Source organism: Schistocerca cancellata, chromosome 10 (genome assembly GCF_023864275.1).
Source record: "Schistocerca cancellata isolate TAMUIC-IGC-003103 chromosome 10, iqSchCanc2.1, whole genome shotgun sequence".
NCBI classification, from domain to species: domain Eukaryota; kingdom Metazoa; phylum Arthropoda; class Insecta; order Orthoptera; family Acrididae; genus Schistocerca; species Schistocerca cancellata.
In genome coordinates this window covers 189,956,004-189,980,067 of record NC_064635.1, presented here as the reverse complement: position 1 = coordinate 189,980,067, position 24,064 = coordinate 189,956,004, and the positions used below count along the sequence as shown (strand labels likewise).

General features: G+C 44.5%; 1 protein-coding gene across 1 annotated transcript in view; it reads left to right on the top strand.

The window, feature by feature from the left end:
- The window catches only part of LOC126106483 (multiple coagulation factor deficiency protein 2 homolog), a 272,324-nt gene that overhangs the window by 196,803 nt on the left and 51,457 nt on the right, over window positions 1-24,064 (top strand). The window contains exons 3-4 of the mRNA XM_049912784.1: window positions 4,920-5,009; window positions 17,367-17,491. Coding sequence (XP_049768741.1) covers window positions 4,920-5,009; window positions 17,367-17,491 — 215 coding nt within the window. The remainder of the gene's footprint in view (window positions 1-4,919; window positions 5,010-17,366; window positions 17,492-24,064) is intronic.

The following is a 24,064-nucleotide window of genomic DNA, read 5'->3' as shown; positions in this document are numbered from 1 at the left end:
CGGAAACGTGATGGTACTCATTTCTCCTCCTTACAGGAGGCATCACAACAACGTTTCACCAGTATGTGTGTGAGAAATCGGTTGGAAACTTTCGTCATGTTAGCATGTTGTAGGTGTCGCCACCGGCGCCAACCTTGCGTGAATGCTCTGAAAAGCTAATCATTTGCGTATCACAGCATCTTCTTCCTGTCGGTTAAATTTCGCGTCTGTAGCACGTCATCTTCGTGGTGTAGCAATTTTAATGGCCAGTAGTGTATTACCTAGAATTTTCCTTAATATCCTACGCTCTCGTTTTTCCAGCCACTCATCTTGTCCTTGTCTATTCATGGTCAAAGTCTCAGACGCATATAAGTCCTCATGTTTTACAACTGTATTATAATGTCGGAAGTTGGCCCTTATACTTTGTCATTTGGTATGCTTGGTCTAACTTCCTCATCCGAGCATTAATTGCTTCTTCTTCTAATCCATTTTCGTGGATGACTTTACCGAGATACCTGAAATTCTTAACTCATCCGATTTTTCGCAGATTGGTGATCATCCATTCAGGTCCATCACAGATGTTCGTCATAATTTAGTGTTTTGATTAGAGATCTGGAGTCCAACTTTTTCAGCAATTTCTGACAGCCTATTGATCTTGTTGACTGCTGACTCTGTGTTGTTATCAAAAATGGCCAGGTCATCCTCAAAGAACAGGCAGTCAATGTACACCCCTTTGTTCTTAGGACCAAGTCTGAACCGCTCCTCATTCGTTTTTTCTTGTTCTAACAACTTTCTCCACTCTCGAATGACCTTTTCAAGACGCAGTTGAAAACGAGTCGGGATAGTCCATCTCTTTGTCTTACGCCCGTTCTGATAAGAAAGGGTTCTGATATCTCACCCATAAATTTTATTTTTTACACTGTGTTATTGAGAGTTTGTTCTATCAGGTTTATTGATGTATCATCCACCCCAAACTCTTCCAGAATATTCATTGATGCCTGTCGGTCGATGGAGTCATATGCTTTCCGAAAATCAACAAACACGACCACGTAGTTATTTCCTCCAGTTTTTTGTACCTGATGATGTTCTACAGGTTAAAAATCTATTCCGGAAAAGAACGCCCCTTTCGGAAACCAGCTTGATATTCCCCAATCAGTTGGTCAAGATGAGCTTCTATTCTGTTCTGTATCGCTTTGGAGAGAATCTTATATGGAACAGATAGTAATGAGATGCCCCTATAGTTATTGACAATCTTTTTATCGCCTTTTTTGTGTAGAGGATGGATTAACGCTGACTGCCATTCGGTTGATATCTTCCCAGCTCTCCAGATCTCCTCAAAAAGTTGGACTACGGCAGTAGTACACAGCGTTGTGTGTAGAGAAACATTGACAGTGGGAAAACCGAAAAAGAAAAATATCGGGATGTTTTAGATGTGGTGCTACAGAAGGATGTTGGAAATTAGGTGGAGCGATACGGTGAGGAATGACAAGGTTCTCCGCACGATCGGTAAGAAAATGTTCCTTTCAAAGAACACTGGCAAGAAACAGGGACAGAAAGGTAGGACAGCTGTTAAAACACCAGACAATAACTTCTATGGTTCTAGAGGGATCGATAGAGAGTAAAAACTACTGAGGGAGACAGAGATTGGAATACATGCAGCTAATAATTGAGAACTTTGGGTGCACGAGTTACTCTGAAAGGAAGAGGTTGCTGCAGGATAGGAAATCTGGGCAGGTGGTGTCAAACCAGTCAGAAGACTGCTGACCCATAAGAATGAAGTTCATGAAGGAATTTTCACTATGCAGTGGAGTTTGAACTCCGTGGGATGAAAACATTTTGCAAGACCGGGACGTGAATCTGGCACCTTTGATTTTTGCGGGCAAGTGCTCTACCGACTGAGATAACCAAGCCCTCACAGCTTTTCTTCCAATAATACATCATCTCCCACTTTCCAGATGGCCCTTCGTTCGACTCCTGATCTGGCACACATCTGTAATCAGCCAGAAAGTTTCAAAAATCTTGTTCATGGCTAAGTTGACGAATCATGTTTAATAACTTAATCATTATATACCAATAGCCTTTTCTCCCCAGCTTCATCCACATCGGCTTTCGACACAATATTACCCACAGTCTCCCCCTCCCCCCCCCCCCCTGTTATTCCGTCCACCTCATTCACTTCTGCTCTTCCACACTTCATCTCCTCCTCCTCCCTCTCTCTGTCTATCTTCTCCTTCCACTCTCTTTGAGCACCTCCTGCTTTCCTTCTTTCCATCCCCTTCTCATCCCTCTCTCCCTCCATCTCCTTCATTCCTTCTGTGTACTGTTTACCTTCTACTCTCCCACGCTCTCTGTCTCTCTCCCTTTCCCCTTGCCTCTGTCACTACCCTCCCTCCCCCTTCTCTCTATCAATCGCCTCCTGCCTTCCTTTTGCGCATATCATTCCGTTTAGTCAGCTGGACAGTAACTGAACCGTAATTTTAACTTTCAAAATCTTTTCTTAAAGAGTTTACTTTATTTGCTAACGATTCACCAAGAACATTAACACATTTAATCACACTAGGTGAGTGTGGAAGTAGTTGCCAGGAAGTAACTGATGTAAAATAAAATTACCTTTAACAAATGCGAATTTTATTCCTAAAAGCCTTTTCAAAAACAGATTTAAAATTACACAATCAGAAAGTACCATCTAAATATCAAGTTACAATTATTCCGAGGCAGGATAACTTTTTTTTTTTTTTTTTTTTTCAGTGGAAGCCTTCGGACTGAGAACCTTGCCGCTCCCTTTGCCATCTAAATATCAAGTTACAATTATTCCGAGTCAGGATAACATTTATTTTCTCATTCGAAACCTTCGGGCTGAGAACCTTGCCGCTCTCTTTCAACACGGCCGCAGTCACGACCGCTCACAACGACCTCTGAAAAACTACACTGGTGCAAATCTGCAACACACCAGATTACTTTAAACTAAAAATTTTAACAGCTCACACAAACACATTAACTATGCACCCCATAAGAGGGATGGAAAGGGTACAAACACTCACACTAAGAAATTATTTGCCACCAAAAGTGCAATTTGTTTTACTTCTGCCAGTACCTCGTCTCCTACCTTCCAACCTTTCATATCAGCGCACACTCCACTGCAGAGTGAAAATCTCATCCTGGAAACATCCCCCAGGCTGTGGCTGTGTGGAAGGTAGGAGACGAGGTACTAGCAGAAGTAAAGCTGTGAGGACGGGGCGTGAGTCGTGCTTGGGTAGCTCAGTTGGTAGAGCACTTGCCCGCGAAAGGCAAAGGCCCCGAGTTCGAGTCTCGGTCCGGCACACCGTTTTAATCTGCCAGGAAGTTTCATATCAGCGCACACTCCGCTGCAGAGTGAAAATCTCATACTGGAAACATCTTCCAGGCTGTGGCCAAGCCATGTCTCCGCAATATCCTTTCTTTCAGGAGTGCTAGTTCTGCAAGGTTCGCAGGAGAGCTTCTGTAAAGTTTGGAAGGTAGGAGACGAGGTACTGGCAGAAGTAAAGCTGTGAGGACGGGGCATGCGTCGTGCTTGGGTAGCTCAGTTGGTAGAGCACTTGCCTGCGAAAGGCAAAGGTCCCGAGTTCGAATCTCAGTCCGGCACACAGTTTTAATCTATCAGGAAGTTTCAACTCTATCAATCATTGCCACAACAATTCTATCAGTCATTGCCACAACAACTCTACCAGTCATTGCCAAGTCGAATAAACTCTTGCATTAGGGCGAGAAGTGGACCAACATATTATTGACTTGCTCAGCTTATGAAGCACTTTCTCTTGAATAATCATCCAACATTTCTGTAATTTTGATTATTTGTCTCTCTCTGCATGTAAATCACCTCTACCGATTTCCTTCGTGGTGCGTCGTCTTTTCTTATTTTTTTAGAGAGTACTATTTTCACAGGTTAGCTATAATAAAATATCACTTGGTGGGGCTCGCTACACAGGTTCAGCTTAAAAGTCCTAAACACGTCCCTGGTGTGTCATTAATTTGTCCAACTTATTTCGTCCAACAGTGCTCCTAGTCCGTTAGATAAAGACAAGCTTAAAAAAGTGGCAATTGACCCTTAACATAGACAAATGTAATGTATTGAGAATACATAGAAAGAAGGATCCTTTATTGTATGATTATATGATAGCGGAACAAACACTGGTAGCAGTTACTTCTGTAAAATATCTGGGAGTATGCGTACGGAACGATTTGAAGTGGAATGATCATATTAAATTAATTGTTGGTAAGGCGGGTGCCAGATTGAGATTCATTGGGAGAGTCATTAGAAAATGTAGTCCATCAACAAAGGAGGTGGCTTACAAAACACTTGTTCGACCTATACTTAAGTATTGCTCATTAGTGTGGGATCCGCACCAGATCGGGTTGACGGAGGAGATAGAGAAGATCCAAAGAAGAGCTCGCGTTTCGTCACAGGGTTATTTGGTAAGCGTGATAGCGTTATGGAGATGTTTAGCAAACTCAAGTGGCAGACTCTGCAAGAGAGGCACTCTGCATCGCGGTGTAGCTTGCTGTCCAGATTTCGAGAGGGTGCGTTTCTGGATAAGGTATCGAATATATTGCTTCCCCCTACTTATACCTCCCGAGGAGATCACGAATGTAAAATTAGAGAGATTCGAGCGCGGACGGGGGCTTTCCGGCAGTTGTTCTTCCCGCGAACCATACGCGACTGGAACAGGAAAGAGAGGTAATGACAGTGGCACGTACGTGCCATCCGCCACACACCGTTGGGTGGCTTGCGGAGTATAAATGTAGATGTAGATGTGAACAACGTTGCCAGAATAATAAATTAATGGTACACTCAGTTATATCACAACTCCAACAACGAATAAGAGGTGCACTGAATCTCTGAATGTTACTGAATGGATGAATGCCTAAACTGATGTCTTTATCTTGACATTTCTGCTTTTCAGACACATACAAGAAGACCTGCTGGCGCAAGGGCCGACGTACGTCGACCTGATGAATATGACGCCTGAGGAACTGGAGTTCCACTACTTCAAGTGAGTTCCTAACTCGTCCTGTTATTTCAACTATCTCTTGGCTTTCTTGCATGATACATCAATTGTATACAAATTTACAAGTTGAATAACTCCCAAAAACTAAGATGTCTTTGAGTTATAATGTATATTTACGCACCATTTCAGTAAAACTTCGCTTTTTATCCACATCTACATCAATACTCTACAAGTCACCTGACAGTGTGGCAGGGGGTACTTCTGGTAACACTAACTGATTCCGCCTTCCCTGTTTTACTCGCGAATGGCGCGTGGGAAGAATGATTATCGCTAAGCCTCTGTAGTAGCTGTAATTTGTCGAATTTTCTCTTCATGTTCATTTTCAGAAATGTTCGCAGCACGAAGTAATATGTTGTCCAACTTTTCCCGGGAAGTACTCTCTCGAAATTTCAATAGTAAACCCTACGGTCATCCACAACGCTTCTCTTGCATCGTCTCCCACTGGAGTGTTGAGACTCTCTGAGCTCCGACTAAACGATGCCAGGACGAAATGCGCTGCTCTTCTCTGGATCTTCTCTATCTCTGCTATCATTCTTACTTAGTAAGGGTCCCATACTGATGAACAATTCTCAAGAATCGATCAAGAAGCTCCTTGTAAGCCATTTCGTTAGTGGGTGTGTTTCAGTTCCTTAAGATTTTTCTCACGAACCCCAGCCTGGCATCTGCTTTCCCTACTATTTGTTTCATGTGGTCATTCCACTTAATGACGCTGGTGGATAGCTACTCCTAGATTTTTCCGCTAGATACTGTTCCCAGCAATTTGTCAACAGTATGGAGAATGACGAGGATTGCTAGTCAGACGAGTACAGGGTAATATCAAGAGCAGCAGAAAATGGTGTAATGGGAGTAGGGTACGTTATGAAGAGGAAGATAGGGCAGAGAGTAAGATGCAGTGAACAGTTCAGTGATAGGGTTGTTCTCATCAGAATCGACAGCAAATCAACACCGACTACTATAGTTCAGGTATACACGCCGAGGTCGAAGGCGAAGATGAAGTGATAGAGTAATTATGTGGGGGTATTGAATACATAATTAGTATGTAAAGGCAGAAAAGTAGGAGCGAGAAATGTGAAAGACTAATTGAGTTCTGGAATACATTTCGGATTGTAATGTCGTTTACTCTATTCAAGAATCATAAGAGGAGAATGTATACTTGAAAAAAAAACGGGAAATACAGGAAGATTTCAGTTAAATTACATCATGGTCAGGCGCGGATTCCGCAATCAGATGCTGGATTGTAAGGCGTATCCAGGGGCAGATATAGACTCAGGTCACAATTTAGTAATGATGTGAAGAAATCGAAAAAGAAGTGATTGCCGAAAGGACTGACTCAGCGTATAGGAAAGTCAAAACAGCTTTCGGCGAAACGAACAGCAAAGGCTGCAACATTAAGAACGCAAATGAAATTCCACTGTCAAATGCAGAGGAGACCGCAGATAGGTGAAAAGAGTACATTTTACGGTGGGAAGGACTTACCTGATGACGTGACAGAAGAAGAAACCAGCGTTGATATGGAAGGGATAGGGGATCCAGCGTTAGAATCACAATTTAGAAGAGCTTTGGGAGACTTATAACCAATTAGGCAGATGGGATCGGTAAGATTCCACTAGGATTTCTAAGATCGTTGGGGAAGTGACAACAAAACGATTATTCAGGTTGATGTGTAGAACGTATGAGACTGGCGATATACCATCAGACTTTTGGGAGGAACATCATCCACTTTGCTTATTTTCATTCGTTTATGTCATATATTATTATATTTTGGGTAACTCTTCCCATTACAAAAGAAGATTTTTGGCTCTTAACGGTCAATTCGGGCAGTAAGTGGTGTAAATTGACGAACCTCTTGTCGACCCCTGTTCGTGAGTCTGGGTATTTTGACAAGACGTCCTTATTCCTTACTGTCATTTCTTTTTATCCCCGAGAATAAGCAGCTTTCACTCAGTTAACACTCGGCAGAAATCCAACCTGCATTTGGATCGCACTTCCTTAACTCTTGTGTAGAAAGGTGTGCGGCATACTGCTGCATCCATTTTGAATAAGCTACCACTAGAATTCAAAATTCTTAGCAGTATCCACGCGCTTTCAAACCGAAACTGAAGAGTTTCGTCATCGATCACTCCTTATATTCTGTCGAGGAGTTCCTTGAAAAATTAAGCTGATTCTTGTTGTATTGTTGACTTTTTTCGGGTTGATAAACATTTTATTTTTATCTGTTATTACTTTTATGTTGCAATTTCTCGTACTGACACGTTCCATGGCCTTGGAGATTTGCTCCTCAATTTGGTCCTACGGAACTTGAGGTGTAAATAAAAAATAAACAAATAGGAGCAATGCAGTCATTGTTGTAATGCAGAAACTAGCTGCATGTTTTCTATCGTGGGATTCCTAACTGCTATGCAAGTTAGGGGCCAGAACCACGATGTTATTCAAATCACACCCAAATTGGTTTGTATTGAACCTTCACCAGGTGTGTAATGCACCCTTATAATGGCCCTGATATAAATCCTACATGGGGTTGCTCAACGAAGTTCCTCTCCAAAAATGATAATGGGAAAGGATTCTGGTGAGTGTGACTATGCCACCCTAAAAATTTAAAATTACATTTATTTTCCTTCATTGGAACACAAATTTTTTTGCAAGGAAGTCATGTGTATTAACATAAACGAAAATGTAAATAACCCTAATTTAATAGAGGTGTTGGCAGGAACCTATTAGAAACAACGCTACATGGAATGTAGTATGGTTCTCTACTACGAGACAGGTTGGTTGGTTGGTTGGTTTGGGGAAGGAGACCAGACAGCGTGGTCATCGGTCTCATCGGATTAGGGAAGGATTGGGAAGGAAGGCGGCCGTGCCCTTTCAGAGGAACCATCCCGGCATTTGCCTGGAGTGATTTAGGGAAATCACGGAAAACCTAAATCAGGATGGCCGGACGCGAGATTGAACCGTCGTCCTCCCGAATGCGAGTCCAGTGTCTAACCACTGCGCCACCCCGCTCGGTCTTACGAGACAGGGGGGGGGGGGGGGCAAAGAGAACAAGTTAAATGTATTTTGTTGATAAACAAGTGGGTAATCGGATGTAGCACCATGATACCACCTAATCCTACAGGCCGGTGTTGTGTACATTTGCGTCAGTATGGCGCCAGACAGCGTTCTGATGACAATTGCTCCTAGTGGCCAGCTCCACTGCATGGCGATGCGCTCCGCCTTGGAGACCGATCGAAGCGTGAGCGCGAAAACAACTGTGAACTAAAATACTCTGTAGCAAGGGTGACGGAGTTCGCGTCTGACTCTTGTGGCGGCTAGGAACCAATTCTCCAGTTCTCTTTTACCTCTTCTCCAGAGCGACTGCGCCGCTTGTGCAAGAACTCGGCCAACCATCGCCAATAAACAAAGATTTCGCCAATTCTGTGCTTACAACAAATTAATCAAGACTCCCATTATCGTACTCCGCCGACCTTGGTCCCAGTACCATTCCTTCTCGCCAATTCCCTACGGTGTCCGCAAATATGTGCTGATGCAAAGGTAGACCAGCCTACCATAGACTCTGCCAGCACTTTGCACGCGAATCTCCATGGCGATTTGCTCCAATGGAATATGATAACTGGACACGAGTATGGCACCGTTCTGTCGACTATTCCGTGGAGCTCAGCAACCATTTCTGTGAAACATCGCAAACAATACCACTGTCGTGATGCTGTACAGGAACTTTCCTATCCAAAATAAGACGCTTTCAAGAGAAAACTGTCACCAACCATTGTAAAAATAGCGAGCGTCCGTCGCTCTGGCTCCTTAGACCTGGCGTCAGAAGAGTTAGATGCCAGCTAGGGATCAGGACTCTCCAATTCTCAGTGACCAGATGTCGCAGTAATTCCTGCTATTGTCAGCGGTTGGCCTCCCCAAAGCCCAAAAGTTCACGAACAATTCATACACGAAAGGAACAGAATTACACTACTGGCCATTAAAATTGCTACACCAACAAGAAATGCAGATAATAAACGGATATTCATTAGACAAATATATTATACTAGAACTGACATGTGATTACATTTTCACGCAATTTGGGTGCATAGAACCTGAGAAATCAGTACCAATAACAACCACCTCTGGCCGTAATAACGGCCTTGATACGCTTGGGCATTGTCAAACAGAGCTTGGATGTCGTGTACAGGTACAGCTGCCCATCCAGCTTCAACACGATACCACAGTTCATGAAGAGTAGTGACTGGCGTATTGTGACGAGTCAGTTGCTCGGCCACCATTGATCAGACGTTTTGATTTGGTGCGAGATCTGGAGAATGTGCTGGTCAGGGCAGCATTCGAACATTTTCTGGATCCAGAAAGGCCCGTACAGGACCTGCAACTTGCGGTCGTGCATTTCCTGCTGAAATGTAGGGTTTCGCTGGGATCGAATGAAGGGTAGAGCCACGGGTCGTAACACATCTGAAATGTAACGTCCACTGTTCAAAGTGCCGTCAGTGCGAGCAAGAGGTGACAGAGACGTGTAACCAATGGCACCCCGTACCATCACGCCGGGTGATACGCCAGCATAGCGATGACGAATACGCCCTTCCAATGTGCGTTCACCGCGATGTTTCCAAATACGGATGCGACCATCATGATGCTGTAAACAGAACCTCGATTCATCAGAAAAAATGACGTTTTGCCATTTGTGCATGCAGGTTCTTCGTTCAGAACACCATAGCAGACGCTCCTGTCTGTGATGCAGCGTCAAGGGTAACCGCAGCCACGGTCTCCGAGCTGATAGTCCGTGCTGCTGCAAACGTTGCAAACTGTTCGTGCAGATGGTTGTTCTCTTGCGAACGTCCCCATCTGTTGACTCAGGGATCGGGACGTGGCTGCACGATCCGTTACAGCCATCTGGATAATATGCCTGTCATCTCGACTGCTAGTGATACGAGGCCGTTGGGATCCAGCACGGCGTTCCGTATTATCCTCCTGAACCCCCCCCCCCCCCTTTCTAGTCCATACTCTGCTAACAGTCTTTGGATCTCGACCAACGCGAGCAGCAATGTCGCGATACGGCAAACGGCAATCGCGATAGGCTACAGTCCGACCTTTATTAAAGTCGGAAACGTGATGGTACGCATTTCTCCTCCTTACAGGAGGCATCACAACAACGTTTCACCTGGCAACGCCGGTCAACTGCTGTTTGTGTTTGAGAAAGCGGTTGGAAACGTTCCGCTTGTCGGCACATTGTAGGTGTCGCCACCGGCGCCAACCTTGTGTGAATGCTCTGAAAAGCTACTCATTTGCATATCACAGCATCTTCTTCCTGTTGGTTAAATTTCGCGTCTGTAGCACGTCATCTTCGTGGTGTAGCAATTTTAATGGCCAGTAGTGTACAATATGCATGCTGCTATGATGTGCTGGTACACAGCATTCAATTACCTACTTTGCATGAAAGTGTAATATGACAGCAAAATGACATTTATTTGCATGTATGCGAATTCAGATTTTTTTAATTCAAGATCTCATGGCCCTTAATAATTCTGTGAAGAGACCAGAGAGCTTGCTGTCCTGCATATCCAAAAGGGCACGACCACTGATTTACGGAGTAAGTGTGGATGCATTTTCAGAAGAACTATGTCTGTACGCATTTAACGTGTCACCATGGTTAAAGTATACAGCGCCTGGCAAAATGGCGCTGCCCAAAACTGGTGCTGAGGAAATTGTGGCGCACCACAGACCATAGGTGACAGAGGTGAACAACAGCTGCAGAGATGTTTAGAGGCGAACAGACGTACAACTTCTGAGTAACTGATTATCCAGATGAACCAAGGGGGCCGGCCGGAGTGGCCGAGCGGTTCAAGGCGCTGCAGTCTGGAACCGCGCGACCGCACAGGTTCGACTCCTGCCTCGGGCGTGGATGCGTGTGATGTCCTTAGGTTAGTTAGGTTTAAGTAGTTCTAAGTTCTAGGCGACTGATGACCTCAGCAATTGTCCCATAGTGCTCAGAACCGTTTGAACCATTTTTGAACCAAGGGGTTACCAACAATGCCTCCTCAATGTCTGAGACTGCAGCTCGTGGTCTCGTGGTCGCGTTCTCGATTCCCAGGCACAGGGTCCTGGGTTCGATTCGCAGGGATTTTCACCTGCCTCCAGATGACTTGGTGTTTGTGTTGTCCTCATCATTTCATCATCATTCGTGAAAGTGGCGAGATTGGACTCAGCAAAGGTTGGGAATTTGTATGGGGCCGATAAATGCGCAGTTGAGTGCCCCACAAACCAAACATCATCATCATCATCCTCAATGTCTGTTCACCAAAGACTGTGTTGTACATGCCTTTGGAGCAGGGGCTTGGTTCATGCGTCCATACTGACTACTTACCGTTCATCAGCAATTAAGACTGCAGTTGGCTCACCAACTCTGCTACTGGATATCCACTTAGTGTCGACAGATGATCTTCAGATGAATCACGTTTTATGCTTCATTGGACAGATGGCTGTTGGCGTGTTCGACGTGGAACATCTTGAAGAAATTAAAATTCTACAGTCTTTGGAAAGGTCCAAGCCAGAGGAGGGAGCATTATGCTCCAGCGAATGCTTTCATGGCATTCCTGGACGATCTCGTCATCCTTGAAGACAAAATGGATCAACAAAACTCCGCATCTATCTGTAGAGACCATGTCCACACCTTCATTCCGTTTGTTTTCCCTTGGACAGTTGGCATCTACCAGCAGACAGTGCAACATGTTACACAGCTTGCAGTGTATGTGTGTAGTTTGAAGAGCACCAGGATGAGTTTATCATACTACTCTGGCCACCAAACTCCCTGAATACAAACCCAAACGAGAGTCTGTATGATCTCCTCAGCTGGGCTGTTCATGTCTTGGATCCCCAACAAGAAACCTAGCCCAACTGGCTATAGCACTGTAGTCATCATAGCTCCACATCCCTGTCAGTATCTTTCAGAACCTCATTGACTCTATTGCTGTACGTCTTGTAGTGGTCCAAACTGCGAAGGGCGGCTCTCAGGCTCTTGACAGGTGGCCACATTAATGTGACTGGACAGTGTACATCACTAAGAAGTAAATAGTCAAGCTATAATCCTGTAGAGCCTAGAACTTTCCAAGCTGAGACAAAGGGGACAGATCGAGAAGAAGAGCAGGCAAGCAACTGGCATTAGGAGAGAGCCAAATGTTTGCCTGCCTGCAGGCGCCTAAGGCTACTTTGCAGGTTTTCTCTGTAAAGGCATATTTTTGCAGTTTTCAACAGATGTTTACGGATGCCACCGTGGGCATCGCTGAACTGCTGAAAAACCCAACACCACCTTTGCAGCTTTTGACCATTTCATATTTCGTCAAGTGGTTTTGAATGGTCCCCAGTGGCTCCATTCTGTAAACGAGAGAAAAAATTGCAGTTGTCCTGCACTCTCATCATGTTCAATTGGGATGTAGCCCTACACTGTCCCTAGAGAGGGGCTGAAATGTCCAGGGGTGCCAGCCGCATCAAAAGTAATGAACAACGTCGTTCTGTTGCTCGTCGCACTGAGAACTTTAGTTTCCGAGCACCAAATGTACGGTCATCTGATTCCATATGCAGAACCAGGATTCTGCAGAGTAGCGGTTTGTAATCTCCATTACCTTGCTACACCTACTTCAGATCACAGTTTGGTATACAAATCCATGTTTCGATTTTTGGTGCAGAAATATCACTCCACCTACCTCGACACACCTCTTGATGTCCATCGCCTTCACTTTGAGTTGACAGGAATTCGTTTGGTCGATGAAAAGCAGCGTTGACGAAGCACTGACTAAATACCAACCAAACTAAGCCCGCATAACTCAAGCTAGGAAGCAGCATCTGTAAGTTTGTAAAAAATATTGGGCGTATGGGATTCTAAAAAATTGCGTGAGAATTACGAATGTTCAATTAATTAAGCTTTGTTCCCTCTAAAACAAGTTGTAAATAAGTATCAAGTCCATATATGCTGCCAAAACTATTATTATTGCAGGCTGGTTACTGTTTTACTCAAAGTCTTGACATGTAGAACACTCAGAATTTTTACAAGTCCGACCCGAATAAATTCTGTGTCCTAAACTGTCACTGATCCGCAGCTATTCGTGAGTTACTACATCAAGTCTTTCAGTAATCTTCTTAAAAAGAAGTGCTCGCCAACATTTTGAGAATGTTCGCAAAACGTGCCCTGGAGAGTTTTTACACGACAAGAAAGTTCACACGCAAGTAACTTCCAAGCTACATTACTTAAAATTTTCATACTTTGACTAAACTGTCTACAGCTGAAGTCTCTTCATAATTACATTAACACGACTGAAAGAATAAATGATTTTCTTCATCTTAACTGAAATTTTTGTGACATGGTTCTACACGATCTACACTGTAAGACGGTCCCAGAATCCTTCTGACACAAAACTACAGCACACAAACTCCTATCTTAAGCATGGGAAATGCTTAATTCCTATTGGCTGACAGCATAGACAGCCAAACAGAAAATCTCCAGCACTCCAAAACCCGCAGTTTGGTTCATGCAATAAGATTACAGAGAGCAAATTATGAAAGAAACTCCTAAATTTACGAAACCAAATTTCTGTTAAATAAAACAAAGTACGAATTATCCCAGAAATGAAATACTTATTGATCTAACGCAGAACATCTGTTCCGATTGCATTTATATATAATTATGCATACAGGACATAATGTCACACGATTCATGATAGCACAAGAATTTTCTCATGCGTACATTTACACAGTTTTCAATCAAATGAAACATCCAAACATTATGTATGTCCTCGACACATTCTGTGTTTTCCTGCATCATTCATACAACAAAACATAATCCAATAATAATTCTGGAAAGAGTACTTTTGTATTATCCAGCTACTGTAACGAAAGTAAAACGAATTCTATGATAACAATTTCTGTGAACTGAACGCTTTTGATTATAAATTTAACTGAGATTATAAATGAAAACATTATAATCTGTATATCTGTTTTGAAGTAGTATTAAAGTGGTTGTAGGTAAAATTTTATATCGGCTACGCCCATCGCAGGTTCGAGTCCTCCCTCGGGCATGGGTGTGTCTGTTGTTCTTAGCATAAGTTAGTTTAAGTACTGTGTAAATCTAATGACCGATAACCTAAGCAGTTTTCTCCCTTAGAAATTCACACATATTTGACATTTTAAAATTTTACACTACCGCCCATTAAAATTGCTACACCACGAAGATGACGTGCTACAGACGCGAAATTTAACCGACAGGAAGAAGATGCTGTGATATGCAAATGATTAGCTTTTCAAAGCATTCACACAAGGTTGGCGCTGGTTGCGAAACCTACAACGTGCTGACATGAGGAAAGTTTCTAACCGATTCCTCATACACAAACAGCAGTTGACCGGCGTTGCCTGGTGAAACGTTGTTGTAATGCCTCGTGTAAGGAGGAGAAATGCGTACCATCACGTTCCCTACTTTGATAAAGGTCGGATAGTAGCCTATTGCGATAGCGCTTCATCGTATCGCGAAATTGCTGCTCGCGTTGGTGGAGATCCAATGACTGTTAGCAGAATATGGAATCGGTGGGTTCAGGAGGGTAATACGGAACGACGTACCGGATCCCTATCACTGGCAGTCGAGATGACAGGCATCTTATCCGCTTGGCTGTAACGGATAGTGCAGCCACGTCTCGATCCCTGAGTCAACAGATGGGGACGTTTTCAAGACAACAACCATCTGCACGAACAGCTCGACGACGTTTGCAGCAGCATGGACTATCAACTCGGAGACCATGGCTGCGGTTACCCTTGACGCTGCATCACAGACAGGAGCGCCTGCGATGGTGTACTCAACGACGAACCTGGGTTCACAAATGGCCAAACGTCATTTTTTTGGATGAATCCAGGTTCTGTTTACAACATCATAATGGTCTCATCCGTGTTTGGCGACGTCGCGGTGAACGCGCATTGGAAGCGTGTATTCGTCATCGCCATAGTGGCGTATCACCCGGCGTGATGGTATGGGGTGCCATTGGTTACACGTCTCGGTCACCTCTTGTTCGCATTGACGGCACTTTGAACAGTGGACGTTACATTTCAGATGTGTTACGATAACTGCGAAACCCTACATTTCAGCAGGATAGTGCACGACCGCATGTTGCAGGTCCTGTACGGGACTTTCTGGATACAGAAAATGTTAGACTGCTGCCCTGGCCAGCACATTCTCCAGATCTCTCACCAATTGAAAACGTCTGGTCAATGGTGGCGGAGCAACTGGCTCGTCACAATACGCCAGTCACTACTCTTGATGAACTGCAGTATCGTGTTGAAGCTGCACGGGCAGCTGTACACGCCATCCAAGCTGTGTTTGACTCAATGCCCAGGCGTATCAAGGCCGTTATTACGGCCAGAGGTGGTTGTTCTGGGTACTGATATCTCATGATCTATGCACCCAAATTGCGTGAAAATGCAATCACATGTCAGTTCTAGTATAATATGTTTGTCCAATGAATACCCGCATATCATCTGCATTTCTTCTTGGTATAGCAATTTTAATGGCCAGTAGTTTATATCTGTGAAAGTATTGGAGGTAATGAACTGAGGTTTTAACAGTATAGTTGAAGTAGAAACACAAGACTGTGTATGTACTACGGAAAAATTCGAATAAAATGTAATGCGAAGGTGTTCAGTTAGTAATGCAACATATATTTTTTCTGAAAGCGGGTTTTTTTTCAGGACTCCAGTACACTATATTATTCCCCTCTGACTGCAAAACTGTATTTTTCAACACCACCTCCGGTCAGTGCGACGGCCTTGCTATATATATGCCCACATGGTACCTCTCTACTGGTCGATGCCGGAGCCAACGTCTTACTGCCTCAGTAACCAACCCATCATCCACTTACTGCCTCCCGTGGAGTGCACCCTTCAATGGGCCAAACAGATGGAAGTCTGAAGGTGGGATATCCAGGCTTTAGGGTGAACGAGGAAGTGCAGGCCAATGAAAGTTTTGTTAACTCATTTCGGATATGCAGTGTGCAGTTCGTGGTCTAGTGGCTAGTCTTGCTGCCTCTTGATCACTGGATCGCAGGTTCGATTACTGGCTGGGTTGGGGATTCTCTCTGCCTGGGGACTGGGTGTTTGTGTTGTCCTCATCATTTCATAATCATCATCATCATCATCATCATCATTCGTGGCAGTGGCTATATCGGACTGAGTAAAAAATTGGACTGTGTAAAAATTGGAACTTTGTAAGGCGCTGATGACCGCGAAGTTGAGAGCCCTACAAACCAAACACCATTAACATCGTCGGATGTGCAGACTTCTGTGAGGCCTTGCGTTGTCATGGAGGAGGGGACGTTCATTTGTATTTTTGTGTCGACGAACACGCTGAAGTTTCTTCAATTTCCTGAAGGTAGCACAATAACCTTCACGTTTTATCGCTGCACCACTAGAAAGAAGGTCAGACGGAGTAACCCCTTCAGATTCCCAGAAAACCGTCGCCACGACTTTACCAGCTGGGGGTGCAGCCTTAAACTTTCTCTCCGGAAGAGGTGTGGTGCGACGCCACGATTTCAAGTGAGACTGTCCGCACATTTCAACATTCGAGGAGTCACAGTTCTGTGCTGCCAGCTATCATGCGGAAGATTAGACAGGTTTGCATGATCTCGTTGTGAGGATGAAAGACGCCTCCCCCAAAGATTCATCGCCCCCTTTCTTCACTACCTGATCTATGCAGACATTCTAGAAGCGCTTACGAATATCTGTGGTGCTCTGGTTTTCCGCCAACGTACCTCCGCTACTTTGAAGACTACTTACAATGGCTCCATCTATCGCAGTTTCATTAAACTAGAGAGGATGAATCGAGAATATTCCACTATGTCCACAACGAATTCCGCATGTTTTCCAACCGAAATGGTTCAGAATGGTTCAAATGGCTCTGAGCACTATGCGACTTAACATCTGAGGTCATCAGTCCCCTAGAACTTAGAACTACTTAAACCTAACTAACCTAAGGACATCACACACATCCATGCCCGAGGCAGGTTTCTAACCTGCGACCGTAGCAGTCGCGCGGTTCCGGACTGAGCGCCTAGAACCGCTAGACCACCGCGGCCGGCCCAACCGAAATAGGACGAGGAAAAAAATGAGTTGCATTACTTATTGAATGCCGTTTGTTCCATTTCTGTAGATTCATAGTGAGTGTGTATACTGTATCGGTTGCACGTCAGGCCAGCTCTCTGCATCAGTGGCTGTAAAGCTGCATGTCAAAAAGCAGATTTCTGTAAACAGGCTTCCAGAAGTGGTATTGGAAGTGTAGAAAGTGTGGCTGACTGGGGACTTTTGTTGCCGGTGTGTTGTCAGACTGCACGACTACGACAACAACACGAAGCTGGACGGACTGGAGATCTTACACGCAATCAGCCACGCCGTACTGGAACATCCGGGCATCGAACGTGAGCCCCATGAAGACTTCGACTTCTTTGTCGGTAAGTGAACCTACTTCCCGCCTTTTTACTACGATTCGTTCACATAAGAGTTCTGCTATGCGGCAGATAAAATACAAATGACCTGGGCAATATTTCGTGCACCTCAAAATAGACAAGGCAGTTTATACAGGGTGTTTCAAAAATGACCGGTATATTTGAAACGGCAATAAAAACTAAACGAGCAGCGATAGAAATACACCGTTTGTTGCAATATGCTTGGGGCAACAGTACATTTTCAGGCGGACAAACTTTCGAAATTACAGTAGTTACAATTTTCAACAACAGATGGCGCTGCGGTCTGGGAAACTCTATAGTACGATATTTTCCACATATCCACCATGCGTAGCAATAATATGGCGTAGTCTCTGAATGAAATTACCCGAAACCTTTGACAACGTGTCTGGCGGAATGGCTTCACATGCAGATGAGATGTACTGCTTCAGCTGTTCAATTGTTTCTGGATTCTGGCGGTACACCTGGTCTTTCAAGTGTCCCCACAGAAAGAAGTCACAGGGGTTCATGTCTGGCGAATAGGGAGGCCAATCCACGCCGCCTCCTGTATGTTTCGGATAGCCCAAAGCAATCGCACGATCATCGGAATATTCATTCAGGAAATTAAAGACGTCGGCCGTGCGATGTGGCCGGGCACCATCTTGCATAAACCACGAGGTGTTCGCAGTGTCGTCTAAGGCAGTTTGTACCGCCACAGATTCACGAAGTATGTCCAGATAGCGTGATGCAGTAATCGTTTCGGATCTGAAAAATGGGCCAATGATTCCTTTGGAAGAAATGGCGGCCCAGACCAGTACTTTTTGAGGATGCAGTGACGATGGGACTGCAACATGGGGCTTTTCGGTTCCCCATATGCGCCAGTTCTGTTTATTGACGAAGCCGTCCAGGTAAAAATAAGCTTCGTCAGTAAACCGAATGCTGCCCACATGCATATCGCCGTCATCAATCCTGTGCACTATATCGTTAGCGAATGTCTCTCGTGCAGCAATGGTAGCGGCGCTGAGGGGTTGCCGCGTTTGAATTTTGTATGGATAGAGGTGTAAACTCTGGCGCATGAGACGATACGTGGACGTTGGCGTCATTTGGACCGCAGCTGCAACACGGCGAACGGAAACCCGAGGCCGCTGTCGGATCACCTGCTGCACTAGCTGCACGTTGCCCTCTGTGGTTGCCGTACGCGGTCGCCCTACCTTTCCAGCACGTTCATCCGTCACGTTCCCAGTCTGTTGAAATTTTTCAAACAGATCTTTATTGTATCGCTTTTCGGTCCTTTGGTTACATTAAACCTCCGTTGAAAACTTCGTCTTGTTGCAACAACACTGTGTTCTAGGCGGTGGAATTCCAACACCAGAAAAATCCTCTGTTCTAAGGAATAAACCATGTTGCCTACAGCACACTTGCACGTTGTGAACAGCACACGCTTACAGCAGAAAGACGACGTACAGAATGGCGCACCCACAGACTGCGTTGTCTTCTATATCTTTCACATCACTTGCAGCGCCATCTGTTGTTGAAAATTGTAACTACTGTAATTTCGAAAGTTTGTCCGCCTGAAAATGTACTGTTGTCCCAAGCATATTGCAACAAACGGTGTATTTCTACCGCTGCTCGTTTAGTTTTTATTGCCGTTTCAAATATACCGGTCATTTTTGAAACACCCTGTATCTTCTGCAGCCCAGGGAAGATTATGTAAGTTCAGCTGCCTCTCTTAGGGTGCATGAAATATTTTCCAGCTCATTTTTATTTTGCCCACCTTGCATATTACAGTGGTGGCCATAACGCAGACCCTGAGCTGCATTCGGTTTTGCGTCAGTCTAGTTTGGGTCTTGTTGCCTTGATTTCCACGTGCTTTGCAGTTAGTAGATGGTGGATCACTCCTGTAGCGAGTGGTGCGCTCGTTATTCCATATATGCGGTAAGACGAAGTAAAATTGCGATTGTTCCTGGTGCCTTCCGATATACACCCACATCTGCATAGATTGCCAAGTGCGCAGAAGTTTTCCTTGCATTCCAGTCGCATACAGAGAGCAGGAAGAAAAAAATTACTGCTTTAAATGCCTCTGTGTATGCTGTAATTAGTCTTATCTTTTATTCTGGTTCTGTGTAGGGAAATAAAAAATATCTCTAGAATTTTCGCTTTATAATGGTTCTCGAAATTTTGTAAAAAGCTTCAACAGAATAATTTGCTTCTCTCTTCGAGAGCCTGGCAATTGAGATGCAGGAACAAACGACTCTAGTTTGTGTCGTCAGTTTCCCCCAGACTCTCGTCTGCAGGACGTCAAATTTGACTTATTACTGGAGCGGTTGAATGCTCAGTTTTGTAGTGACAGTTCAAATGGTTCAAATGGCTCTGAGCACTCTGGGACTTAACAGCTGTGGTCATCAGTCCCCTAGAACTTAGAACTACTTAAACCTAACTAACCTAAGGACATCACACACATCCATGCCCGAGGCAGGATTCGAACCTGCGACCGTAGCAGTCGCGCGGTTCCGAACTGCGCGCCTAGAACCGCTAGAACACCGCGGCCGGCGTAGTGACAGTCACCTCCAGCCAGGCTATGCGAGTACAGCGATCCTGATTACTGACAAACGCTCTTCATCTCACTGTTCTAGTGAGCTTGATCATGGACAATGTCCAGATTGGGTGTCCATGACTTTTGTGTATGGAGCACTAACCCACCTTCAGTCAAGTTGGTTGCTATATTGTAGCGCCATTTAGCACCCGGTTCTACAGCAGAAGTCCTTCTGTCATCAGCCCAGTCGTCATCATTATACACTGGTCCTGTCATCATTTCATTGGCCCTGTAGTCACCAGCCCAGTTGTCACCAGCCCTGTCATTGCCAAATCAGTCTTACCAGGCACTTCATTACCAGACCTACACTACTGGCCATTAAAACTGCTACACCACGAAGATGACGTCCTACAGACGCAAAATTTAACCGACAGGAAGAAGATGCTGTGATATGCAAATGATTAGCTTTTCAGAACATTCACATTAGGTTGGCAAGATGCTGTGATATGCAAATGATTAGCTTTTCAGAGCATTCACACTAGGTTGGCGCCGGTGCTGACACCTACAACGTGCTGACATGAGGAAAGTTTCCAACCGATTTCTCATACACAAACAGCAGTTGACCGGCGTTGCCTGGTGAAACGTTGTTGTAATGCCTCGTGTAAGGAGGAGAAATGCGTACCATCACGTTTCCGACTTTGATAAAGGTAGGACTGTAGACTATCGCGATTGCGGTTTATCGTATGGCGCTATCAGGAGGGTAATACAGAACGCCGTGCTGGATCCCAACGGCCTCGTATCACTAGCAGTCGAGATGACAGGCATCTTATCCGTATGGCTGTAACGGATCGTGTAGCCACGTCTCGATCCCTGAGTCAACAGATGGGGACGTTTCCAAGACAACAACCATCTGCACGAACAGTTCCACGACGTTTGCAGCAGCATGGAGTATCAGCTCGGAGACCATGGCTGCGGTTACCCTTGACGCTGCATCACAGACAGGAGCGCCTGCAATCGTGTACTCAACGACGAACCTGGGTGCACGAATGGCAAAACGTCGTTTTTTCGGATGAATGCAGGTTCTGTTTACTGCATCACGATGGTCGCGTCCGAGTTTAGCGACATCGCGGAGAACGCACGTTCGAAGCCTGTATTCGTCATCGCCGTATTAGCGTATCACCCGGTGTGATGGTATGGGTCGCCATTGGTTACACGTCTCGGTCCCCTTTTGTTCGCACTGACGGCACTTTGAACAGTGGACGTTACATTTCAGATATATTACGTCCCGTGGGTCTACCCTTCATTCAATCCCTGCGAAACCCTACATTTCAGCAGGATAGTGCACGACCGCATGTTGCCGGTCCTGTACGGGCCTTTCTGGATACAGAAAATGTTCGACTGCTGCCCTGGCCAGCACATTCTCCAGATCTCTCACCATTTGAAAACGTCTGGTCAATGGTGGCTGAGGAAGTGGCTCGTCACAATACGCCAGTCACTACTCTTGATGAACTGTGGTATTGTGTTGAAGCTGCATGGGCAGCTGTACCTGTACACGCCATCCAAGCTCTGTTCGACTCAATGCCCAGGCGTATCAAGGCCTTTATTACGACCAGAGGTGGTTGTTCTGGGTAATGATTTCTTAGGATCTATGCACCCAAATTGTGTGAAAATGTAATCACATGTCAGTTCTAGTATAATATGTTTGTCCAATGGATACCCGGTTATCATCTGCATTTTTTCTTGGTGTAGCAATTTTAATGGCCAGTAGTGTACCATCAGTGGACCTGTCATCACCAAATGAGTCATCACTTGAGTTGTTGACACCAGACTTGTTGTCACTGGACCTGTTGTTTGTTGCCTGACGTGTCACCACCAGCCATGTCATCTCCAGACCTGCCATCGCTTCTCTGGCCATTTTCAGACCTTTAGTCGCTGATTCTTTCATCAGTGGGCCTGTCATCACTGTCCCTGTCGCCAATGGCACTATCGTAGCCAGACTTGTCACTGCCCCTGTCGCCAATGGCACTATCGTAGCCAGACTTGTCACTGTCCCTGTCGCCAATGGCACTATCGTAGCCAGACTTGTCATTGTCCCTGTCACCAATGGCACTATCGTAGCCAGACTTGTCACTGTCCCTGTCGCTAATGGCACTATCGTAGCCAGACTTGTCACTGTCCCCGCCGCCAATGGCACTATCGTAGCCAGACTTGTCGCCACTGGTCCTGCGCTGATATGAAAGTTTGAAAGGTAGGAGACGAGGTACCGGCAGAAGTAAAGCTGTGACGACGGGGCGCGAGTCGTTATTTCTTCTTCCTGAACTTTACTTCCCTCTTCAAATTTTCCTTTGGTTTCTTTACTGCTTTGTCAGTGTACAGACAGAATAACATCGACGGTAGGCCACAGCCCTGTGTCACTCCCTTCTGAAGCACTGCTTCACTTTCCTAACCTTTGAGTCCTATAACTACTGTCTGGTTTCTGCACAACTTGTAAATAGCATTTTGCTCTCTGTACTTCACCCCTGCTACCTTTAGAATTTCAAAGAGTGTAATCCAGTCGGCATTCTCTATGTGTGCAAACGTTATAAACGTTGGTTTACTTTTGCTTAACCTATCTTCTAAGATAAGTCGTAGGGTCAGTATTGCCTCATGTTTTCCACCATTTCTCCGAAATCCAAAGCGATCTTCCTCGAGGTCGCCTTCTACCAATTTCTTCATGATTCTGTAAATAACTCGTGTCAAGATACTGCAACCATAACCTATTACATTAATAGTTTGGTAATATTCACACCTATTAACGCCTGCTTTCCTTGGAATTGGAACTATATCACTAGACTGACGAGTTTCGTCATGAGGCTATCAGTAGTACGCCGTCTACTAACAGGGCCTTGTTCCGACTTAGGTCTTTCAGTGTCCTGTTAAATTGTTCTCGCAGTGTCATATCTCCAATTTCATCCTCGTCTATGTCTTTTTGCCTTTCTGTAATATTTGACAAGGAAAATCGCCAAACAGCCATGAAGTTTGAGAAGCTGTTTTAATTTATTTCCACAACCACTTTCGGCAATTCACTATGCCATCTTCAGTTGCCATATCCGCCTCATGTATAGATACTCAACCGTATCGCTGTTGGCATACTGGTGCCATCAGTATCTGGATGTAGCGAATTTGTGTATTTCAAATACCTTCTCCATGTCCACAACGGATTAATAGAGATTTCTATCATATTGTCTTCAAGTTCCTTTTCCCTTGTGTACCCGATCTATATATTCCTTCCACTTTCAGCATTCCTTCTTTGCTTAGCAGTTGTTTTCCATCTGAGCTCTTGGTATTAATAAAGCTGCTTCTCTTTTCTTCAAAGGACACTTTAATTTTGCTACTAGTGTTATCTATCTTTCCCCTAGTTACATATTCTTTTATATCCTCACGTTTGTCCTCTAGCCATTCCCGCTTAGCAATTTTGCATTTCCTGTGAGTCTCATTTTTTAGATGGTCTTGCCTGTATTGTATGCAGATGATACGACTTTTCTTCATAGCAGTAACAATCTTAATGATCTTAAAACCTGTGCTGAAAATACACTCACTCACGCAGCATATTGGTTCAGAGCAAATGGTTTCCTGCTAAATGAAAATAAAACTCAGCAGATAATCTTCACTCTAAGAGACAAACCACTATCTGATGACCCTAGTTCTGTTAAATTCCTGGGAGTTTATTTAGACGAAAAGTTATCCTGGGGCCAACATGTAAACTATATTAGTAATAAGCTATCTAGAGTAATTTATTTATCAAGGCAACTCGGAAACTTTGTACCTGAAACATACATCAGATCATCTTATTTTGCATTTTTCCAAAGTATAATATCCTATGGCATTATCTTGTGGGGTAACTGTAGTCATATACATGACATCCTATTATTGCAGAAGAAAGCCCTTAGGATAATTACAAATTCTACACATAAGGCTCACTGCAAACCCTTATTTACTAAACAAAAAAGTATAACAGTAAGAAACCTCTTTATATACAATGTCTTAAACTTTACGAAGAAGAATCTACA